At 43.2% G+C, this 9,782-nt stretch overlaps 1 protein-coding gene across 1 annotated transcript; it reads right to left on the bottom strand.

The window, feature by feature from the left end:
• Positions 1–705: 705 nt before the first annotated feature.
• Positions 706–5,967, bottom strand: LOC114511426 (carcinoembryonic antigen-related cell adhesion molecule 21-like). The gene is made up of 3 exons (XM_028530125.2): positions 5,817–5,967; positions 4,594–4,944; positions 706–1,135 (listed from the first exon to the last, which is right to left on the bottom strand). Exons 1-3 carry the CDS (start codon positions 5,878–5,880, stop codon positions 855–857), a joined length of 696 nt encoding a protein of 231 aa, XP_028385926.1. The 5' UTR covers positions 5,881–5,967; the 3' UTR covers positions 706–854.
• Between the last annotated feature and the right edge of the window lie 3,815 nt (positions 5,968–9,782).

Genomic DNA, 9,782 nt, shown 5'->3' with positions numbered 1-9,782 from the left:
ACATGGTGGGTGTCACCTGATTCAGCCTGATTAGTTACTTACCTAAGTGGAGAGGAATTGACATTCACTACATAGTTTGCTCTGATGAGGGTTTTCCATGAAAAATATGATGGGAGTTTTAACAGCCTCTTGAAGTTAGGAAGCTTTACCCAAACACTTCACCTCCAGTTTCACTCACTTTGGGTGATGTGTTTTTTGCAAGAGGTACCAAAAGTCTGAAAATGTCAAGCTTATCTTTATAAAATATGAGGTCATTTCAGATTCCATTGGCATCAGTCTGAACTAGAACATCTGAAGTAAAGCCTTGGTTTTATTACCAAAGTTTCCAATTATACTTCATCAACAAACAGAATAGAAATGTACTGAACTCATGCAAATAATTTTATTGTCATAGGAGGAAGAATACTCAAGAGACTTTAAAAATTTTTTGAACACATTAAAGAGAAACAAAAATCAGTGTTGCTACTCACATTGTTGTCATCTTGTCCATTCTCCTTGTGTACAACAGGTGCCCTCCACATGTATTCTCGGACGAGACACAAAGCTCAGATTCCCTAAGCTCTTTATCTTCTCTCATCTGTTATTACACAACTACTGCTCCTCCTCTGAGGGACACAGTGTCACAGTGACCCCTCCACTGTGGACATAGTACACATGAATCCAAACCAAGGTAGGGGTTGGTCTGGAATGAGACTTTTACTCATCAATAATGACAATGTTGACTCACATTTTTCTACTGTTTATTGACTCAATGAAAATGTTTAAGAACTATTCACCCTCAGAATAAGTCAATTATGATATTGCAAAAAATTACTTTATTTAGAGTTAAACAACATTTAGCGGGGAAAGGAGAATCACTCGAATTTCACATCCAGAGCAAGGGATGCACTTTTAGCAGAATTCATGGGGTTGAAGGTGTTACACTGATAATCACCAGCATCCTCTCTCAGGACAGGGTCTATTGTGAGGTTTCTGAGGTCAAGTGACAGCTTCATTCTCTCTGTGAGCTGCAAATTTGTGCCATTGAACAACCAGTGGATGGCATGAGCGTTTGTTTGGCAAGTCATGACCACAGCATCCTTATTCGCTGTGACTGTTGTGTTGCTGGCTAGGAGGGTGGGAGCTCTCAGAAGTGCTGTGGAGAAACAGAGACAGGGACTCATTGAGAATGGGCTTCAGACATGCAGCCACATGGCTTCCTCAGAGATCTTAGCCACTCACAGCCCACAGTGACTTATGTAAAAGTCACCAGAGTGTGGTGCAGGCATTTGGTGGACAATTGTTTAAGTTCAGGTGACAATATTAAGGAAAGAGGTACAACTTTTCTCTGTCCCCATATAACCTCAGGCAAAATATAGCCAGAGACACAGCAATAAAGAACAAAGTGATAGTATCCAGAGGAAGGGAAGAAGGGAATAACATGGGAAAGAAGGGGTAAAGGGTTGTCAAGGAACATGTATAAAATATACATGGACAAAGGCAAAAGGGGGAAGGATAGTGGGTTGGAGGTTGGGGTAGGTGGGTTGAGGGAAAGTGGTGGCAGGAAAATAGAGACAGATGTATTTGAACAACAATAAAAATTAATTAAGTAATTAAAAAAGAAAAAGAAAAGGCCAGGACTTCAATGGAGAAAATATAGTCTTTTCAATGAATGGTGTTGAACAGCAATATCTACATGAAAATTAATGATGTGGAGCCCTGTCTGATACTACAGGAAATTAAGTCAAAATTGTATCAAAATTTATTTCATATTCATATCAAAACTAACAAAAATTAAGTCAAGTTATATCAAATCCTACAGGTTACACCTAACACTTTAAAATGCGTATAAAAAGTATTGAGGGAAGCATTCTGACATTGAATTTGGCAATGATTTTATGACTATGACACTAAGAAGACAGGCAAAAAAATAGACAATTTGGATATTCTCAGAATGAAAATGTCCCTTCATCAAAAAAGACATAACAGGTTGAAAGGTGACCCATGAAGTGTGAGTAAATATTTTGCAAATTATATGAAAAATAAAAGATTAATATCTAGAATATACAAAAAATCATTTATACTCAACAACAACCACAAAACCAAATAATCTTTTTGAAATATGGAACAAAAATGCTTGAATAGATATTTCTTCAAAGAATATATACAAATGGCACATAGTTACAGAATAAGATGCCCAAAACCACTATTATGTACAAAATTGAAAATCAAAACTTTCAATGTTAAATATGTTGCTTGTGATCCTGGTTATGGTTAACTCTGCTCTGCAGGAAAGAGAAAGAAATTGCCCTGTGTGGTATCTTTGATATCTCCAAAAGCTTCTTCAAGCATAGTTTGTATCTCTCACCTCTTAGTCAACTTGAGTCTTAGAACTAACAAGGCAGGTCAGCATATCACAAGAAGATGTTAGGGAATCAGAGCACTCAGAGGATGCATGTCCCCAGCTATATGTCTGGGGGAAACTGCAGATTTTCTCTGGTGTCAGTTCAGTATCAGTGTTGGTTAAGGAAAGACATAAGACAGGGATTCAGAGAGACCACTGCAATTCTCCTGGTTCTTCACTGATCACCTGACTGCCTGCCTAACCAGAAGCCATTCCTTCCAGATGCACAGACATCTATTGCCCAGCTGAGGTGTGTTTCTATGAAGCACTATTTCCCAAGACATCCTAGACACTGGGTGGGGTTTCAGCAGAAATAACATATAGAGAACAGAATCAAGCCAGTGATAAGTTGACTACTCAGGCCTTGGGCTAAGAGTTAGGTCAGGTCTTTCCACGTGGACGTGACTGAAATGAGGCAGTAAGCCAAAGAATGATAGAGCAGAGTCCAAGACATGATTTAGCAAAGAGGAAGAAGGGCAGGCAGAAGCTGATAATGGCAGCAGAATCATGTGCTCCGCCCTTGACCATGAAAACCATTCTCTCCCCTGAGGGCAGGTGAGGACTTCCTGAAATTCTGGCACTTGTGGGCAATTTGTGTTAAGTGGCTGTGAGATAGAAATTGGAAAAAAAACTTAAAATTCTTCTGTGTGTCAAAATTATTATTAATACCCCAGGGCCTAAGACCAACAGCAAGTCCTATTTATTAGAGAAAAGAAAAGGATCTGAGATGATGGTCTTAGTGCCTGGGACCACAAAAGTCCATTCCCTATGGTAAGGAATCCAAGGAATCTGCATCCAGTTTCCAGGCTCTGAAGACATTTTGGATCATTCATTATTTTGTTCATTCAATCACCATTTATTTCTTCCTAATTCATCAAATGTAACTGAATGCTTGTTAAATGTTCATCCTGAGCTGGTTTCAGGGGTAGAGTGGAGAATAAGAAAGAAAAATCCTGTCCTTTACATCTGCTGGGAGAGACTGCAACAGAGCAGGAAACAAATAAGTGATGTCAAGTCTTAGGTGCAGGGCCACCTAAGGGGGATGCCTGGGTAATCTATGCAGGGACTCTGACTGTTACTGAAGATAATATTTCTCTAGAGTAAATATACATTGCCTCCATTTTTTTCCCTCCACAGACCAAAATATATTCCTGTGAATGAAGATACCTAGGAGAAAGGGATCTGAACCACTTTGTTGGTTTAGGAATCTGAAGACTCCCTCATAAGTCCCCAGAGGTAGAGAAATTAAGTCTGTGTCTACAAACAGAACTCTACTGACCCTGATAACCTGCTCATGGTTTGTGTGACTCCCCTTTGGTGACCGTATCTCCCTGTTTTTCAATTTCTTCTCAATGAATATTTGGTTGTTAGGGTGTCAGTGTAATGACTGTAAAATATTTAGAGGATCTGACCTAATCTTGAAATAGAAGAGCTGCTCAAAAGAGGCATCTGTTTTTGATCGACTCCAAGAGAGAACTCCTGGCTGATGCCTGGTGAATGAGGACCTTTCTGGAGCATGTTTTTTTCTTAGTTTCTTTCTGGGGATGCTGACCTTTCTATGAACTTTCCTGAGACCCCCAAGATAGCCAGCTACCTACAAAGACATTGTCTAACTTGGCTCTTCACACAAAACCCAGGTGATAGACCAAACTCCATTTCTGGTGAGATGAGGCTCTTGCCCATGAGGCCTGACTGGTGATTGCCTCAGGGGCCTTGTGACTTGCGCACCCATTAAACTGTTATACACTCAGCCCTTTTGAGGCATCCAAACCCAACCTAGCACAGGCTCACCAGGGTCCTTGGAGTAAAGATCCCTGGGACAGGGTTCTTGGGAGGGGTTTCTGAGCTGAAATGTGTAAGAATTTCAGGGGGCCTCTCAGACTGAGCTCTGACCACTAGGTCATTCTCAAGGTCAAGTTAATAGGCAGGTGCTGAGCAGGTTTTAATTAGCCTGGTCTCCCTTTGCTCACTTACTGCCATCAAACTGATCCTTCTGTCCGCATTGACTGACTGCAAGGCTTAAATGTGAGAAGGGAACTGAGGTCTTAGAAAGTTTGTCTGCATTTTCTGTGTATCCTTCATTAAATGCCAAAATCCACCCTGAATCCAAATGCCAAGGGGAATGGAGGTAGTGTCCAGCATATAGCAGTCCTGTGTGTGAAGAGGAAATCACCCCACCTGACACCCAGAGTCAAAGAGTAATCACTCACGGTATACAGTAAGCCGTGTACTTTCTGTGGTTGATGTGCAGTCTTGTAGTCGGATCACTAAGGTGTAGATTCCTGAGTCTTTCATGGTGACATTCTTTAACATCAATGACCCATCATAGTTTAGTTTCACTCGTCCAACCTGAAGACCTCTTTTATGGATTCTTGATTTTACTGTAAGAGATGCAATTATTCGATTGTTTTCAGTGCTATATCCCCTGTACCATATGAGGCCTGCAACATTGGGAGGCTTATACAGAATACGTAGAAGCACATCCGTCCCTTCGAGAGCATTGATGGACTCAACTGTCACTTGAGTTGTGGTGGGCTGGCTCCAGAAGTTTAAAAGTGAGACTAGAAAATAAGAAAAAAATGTATCATTTTTGGTGTCTACATTTGGGATGGACAGATGGGGCCCTGAATGGTGAGCAGGTCTCTTTTTGTCTCAGCCTTCGTCTGCTGGTGAGTGTGTCTCTCTCAGGTCAAAATCAGAGATATGGTACCCTTTATATCAGCACCTTAGAAGATTTTATTTTTTTGGTTTCACATACTTTTGTCTACTTGTTTGTCTTACTCACCTGTTCACTGTGCTCAGACGCCACCTGATTCTCAGGGGCATTTTTGAAAGGAATCTTTGTTGACCACCTTATCTAAAGATTCTCTACCTTCACTTTCTGACCTACCCCTACTCTCTTTTTTCATGGCTGTTGTGGGTACCTGATATCACATGTAGATATTTCCTTCTCCCTCCACCCTGCATAGAACATGGGCTCAGTGAGAGCAGGGCTTGTATGATCTTGCACCTCCAATGATTGCAAAACCCTGGAAATACATGCAGTTGAGTGAATGTGTGATCCAATGTCCTGTATGTCCTGGGATTTATTGGCCCATTAGGACATTGGTGATAAAGACAATGTCTACCACCCCTTGTTAAATTTTTCTGGTGCTTCCCGATATAAATCAATATATCAACATCACAAATAACTCAATGACAAATAACAGAAATGCACAGCAATTGAGGGTTTTCTTCCTCTCACCGTGTTTGGATTATGAGATTTTCTTCTTGCTGAGCCCCCTTCCTCATCCTACTCTGCTCCTTTCTCCTTCACCCTCAGGTCCAGAGAGAAGCCTTCCCTCTTTTCTCAGAGCACTGGTCTCTCCAGCAGACCCCAGCCAGTCTCTAAGTCAGATTCTTAGTCTACCCCAAGGAATTGTCTCCTACTCACCAACCAGCAGGAGCCCTTGCCAGTGGACAAGTCCTCTGTGGGTAGAGACTGACAGAGATCCCATGGTGTCTGCTGCTTGCTCTGTGGCTGCTTCTGAGAAATGTCTGAGGTTATGTTAGGTTCACAGGTACCTCTGTCCAGAATGGTGCAATGGGCTGTGTGTCCTACTTGTGCACTGAGCTTTATTCTGGGGCATGCTTACAATTCTTGTCACATCGGCTGGGGGCGGGGTCTGTGCACATTACCCTCTCTCTCCCTTCCCTCATTTTTTCCACACTTGTACCTTGTAACCAGTACTGATCCCCTACACACTCATTCACTGAGAACTTCTAAGACCTCTCAATACCACACCCACAAAACACCCACACCCATGTTGTGTTATGAAAAACAAAAGCCTGGGTGTCTGGATTTCTGTCATTTCCCACAGCTCCCTGTCAGGCATACAGTAGCTTCCCCCTCAGCCTCTCTCTCTTTCACATTTGAGTTTTCCCTTCAGAGAAGGCATTCTAGAACTAACTCTGAAAAAGCGGTCAAAATGATGTCACCCCTCCTATGCATCAGATCCCTGTGAAACTTTTTCAACATCTCTATGGTGAAATCTTAAAAATGTAGTTTCAGCAGCTGTACAGGTAATGTGGGTGCCCATTTAAATTGCGATCACTTGGTATGAAGGTAGAACAATCTGGCATGCTCTCCTGTGCACAAGGGAAATCTCCAGATCCTGTTATACTATGGAATCTGGAGTGCAGTGTGTCAGGGACTCTGCATCTGACAAGCTGTCAGGAGAGGTTGATCCAACTGGCCTATAGGGTACACTTGCAATAGCAAGGTTGATGGGGGTACATGTGTCCCTGAGAGGATGATGCACAAAGGCCAACATCGGCCACTGCTGAGACTTGGTCTTGGGACTATCAGCACCCCTCAGAGAGCCACAGGTGTCCTAAAAACCTGGATTATTTCTGTTGGTGACACAGAATCCCAGCTGGACACTGGGTCCTCTCCCTGTTCTCAATGCTCTGAGGTGTGTTTTCCTCCCAGCATGAAGGTCACAGACATGACTCTGGGTATGAACAGGAGTCGAGCTTGGTGATAATTGCAGAGGGAACCCTTCTCTTTTCTCAAGTTTTCACCAGACTGGCTTTTGCTTCCCAGGACAAACAAGCAAAACCAGGAGTCTCCATAGGACCTGCAGTTTTGGGGTGTGAAGTGGGACAATCCTGTATGCTCCAGGCAGAAAGGACTGTGGGGAAATGTGGGTGCCTACAGGCTTTCTGTTTTTCAGGGGACAGCTTCATGTAGACCACCCCTTTCCATGTCTGTTTATTACATTTGTCCTTGTGCTGCCTGGCTGCTGGGAGAACCTCTGATATCTGCTTGGGCAGCCTTCTTGTGGTCTGTTTGTCTTGCCATGGATGATGCCATTGATGTTGTACAGAGCAGCACAGAACCCCATGAGGGAGGAGGTACTCCAAGGCCCCGTTAAAGTAAAATACGTCCAAACCTATAGATCAATTTAATGAGTTTATCTGAGCCAAACTGACCTCATATGTCTGGGACTGAGGTCTCAAACCCTTTGAAGGCAGTTTTGTAGGTTATTTTATGCATTGTAGTCAAAGGAGAAGGTGAACAAGGATGCATAAAACCTATTAGGAGGTAAAAGAAAACATAGCAGTGAAATCTCTAGAATTCGTAAAAGGGAACATGGAGAAATATGTATATTTTGTTTATGTTGGTGGGTACCAGCCAATTCACATTTACAGGACACAGAGAAGGTGTGCAGGGGACTGGATAACATAAAGACTCTGTGGTCTCATAGACTTGTACTAGGCTCTATGCCATTGAATGGCCCAGCAAAGAAAATCCCTCTCATGTGTCAAAGTTATGCTGTCCAAGAGGAAAAAAAAAAGACATCAGGGCTGACTGAAGTTAAAGACTGACCTCTGCTAAGGTAAATGGAGGCTTGGGATGTCACAACCTGCCATCACTTGCTCAGTTACAGATTTCGGAACAGAACATCCTGTGAGGATTATCAGGCCTGCCATGTGGTCCTGTGAGCTTGTCAGTGTTGCTGCACAGCCCCTTTCTGTTAACAGTATCTAGAGGCCACAGGTGGGACAAAGCAGGCAGGAGGGAGGACTCCAAAAAAAGCCTATTGAAGCAAGGGACAAAAATCAGGCTACTTTTCCATCTTCTTAGCCAAAGCCAGATTCATGTTTGTACTTCATGTGTGTGTCAGTGTTGCTCCCTAGAGGACAGAGGTAGACTTGCAGCCAATGTCAGGTGCTACACAAGGATGTTGTCCAGTGCAGGGTGAGCTCAGTGAAAAGGCAGGCATTGTCCCAAATACTATGAGTCCAGTGTCAGGAGAACTTTGAAACCAGGGGGATGTACTGTTTTAGACAGAGCTCTCTGTTTTCAAGTGTTGAAAGGAAGGGTCTGGTGAAAATTCTTATGAAGCTTCTGGAGGAGGGTGCTGGCCTGGAAGGCCAATCCCCAAAATGCCCTGTGTGTCCACCATCACTACATTGGGATGTTGCATATAGGTCATATCTGTGTCCCTGTCTGCCCACAGGGCCCAGGAGCTGAAGCATCTCCAGGTGAATACTCAACCACGGGCCCTTTGTGTTCTGTTTGGGGAAGAAAGGTTCTGTAGAAATCTCAGCCCCTCTGAGATGGAAGCAACCACAGACTCCCAGTTTTCCTGTTCTTTTCTGCATAAGAAGTTTCCCTTGCTCCCCAGGACATCATGACCTAAAGAGATGTCTTCAGAAACAACAGACAGGTGTCCCACATACCATGAGCCTTGTGAATGAAAAGTCAGTCCTTATTGTTATCAGGTCAGGGTGTGCTCTCTCCTCCCCTGGCAGTAACGCTTCCAGAGGCTGAGGATCCAGACTTTCTGTCCAGTCATGGATCTGTGGGAACATAAAAAATACAGGTCTGTGGTGATGAGACATAACTCACAAGGTGGGACTACGTAGGAATGTGATTTTGGGGACAATAAAGAGCAGTCAAACCACTTAGTGTTACGAGATTCCTTTCCTCCCTCATGACTGTATGAGACAAAACCTCAGGCTATGGTGTCCCCAAGCATGCGGAGGCCTCCTCTCATGCTGACTCCAATGCCTGTATGTTTATAAGAAACATCATTTGACTGCAAGTGTCACCCAGGATGACAGTCTTCCATTGTGTGATTAACTTTATTGCTTTAATGAGTGTTTATGGAACATTTGTGACATACCAGGCTCTTGGATGGGCCCTGGATGCTCCAAAGAGAATAAGACATATGTGGGCCCTGTGCTTATTGTGTTTGTTGTAACAGAGACAGGGTCTCAGATTAATCATGGCTCTAGGGAGTTACTTATAATCCAGAGAATGGCTATGAAGGAGAATTTAAGGTGCATACACAGCATGTACTTGAGTCTCAGCTGGTCTGGAGGTCACAGAGAGCACTTCTGAAAAAGTGATTTCTTGTCTGCAACCTGAACAGTTAGTGGCCATTTTCTCCTTGATGAATAGAGGGCAGTAAAGAAAAAAAAAACAAACCTGCCTACAAAGGACTGGCCTGCAGTGGGCTCATGGTTGGCTGGATGGAGGAGCAGATGCAGCCCTCTGTGGGGAGCATAGAGAGCTCAAAAAACTGTGTAATGTTTGATGCTGGTGAGGTTGGGCCTTGCTGGGTTGTGGGTTGTGTTGAATGGGGTCAGCAGTGTCCAAGAAAGACTCTAGCTTGCAGGGTAATTCTGCCACAGCCTGGTGGATAAGCAGAAAAATGGGCAAGAAAATGTCATGCTATAATTAAGTATTTTTTCTTTTAGTTTAGTATTTTTTTTAAAGATTTCACATATTTATTTTTAGAGAGGGAGGGGAGGGAGATAGGGAGAGAGAGAGAAACATCAATGTGCGGTTGCTAGGGGTCATGGCCTATAACCCAAGCATGTATCCTGGCTGGGAATCGAACCTATG

Source organism: Phyllostomus discolor, chromosome 12 (genome assembly GCF_004126475.2).
Source record: "Phyllostomus discolor isolate MPI-MPIP mPhyDis1 chromosome 12, mPhyDis1.pri.v3, whole genome shotgun sequence".
Taxonomy (NCBI): Eukaryota; Metazoa; Chordata; class Mammalia; order Chiroptera; family Phyllostomidae; genus Phyllostomus; species Phyllostomus discolor.
The sequence above is the reverse complement of the archived record's forward strand: the minus strand, read 5'-3'. Positions and strand labels throughout refer to the sequence as shown.

Coding starts and splice junctions, on each gene's coding strand:
- LOC114511426 (XM_028530125.2), bottom strand. CDS start 5,880: ATGGGATCTCTGTCAGTCTCTACCCACAGAGGACTTGTCCACTGGCAA. Junction 4,945..5,816: donor GCAAGGGCTCCTGCTGGTTG/GTGAGTAGGAGA, acceptor CTTATTTTCTAG/TCTCACTTTTAAACTTCTGG. Junction 1,136..4,593: donor TACACGGCTTACTGTATACC/GTGAGTGATTAC, acceptor GTTTCTCCACAG/CACTTCTGAGAGCTCCCACC.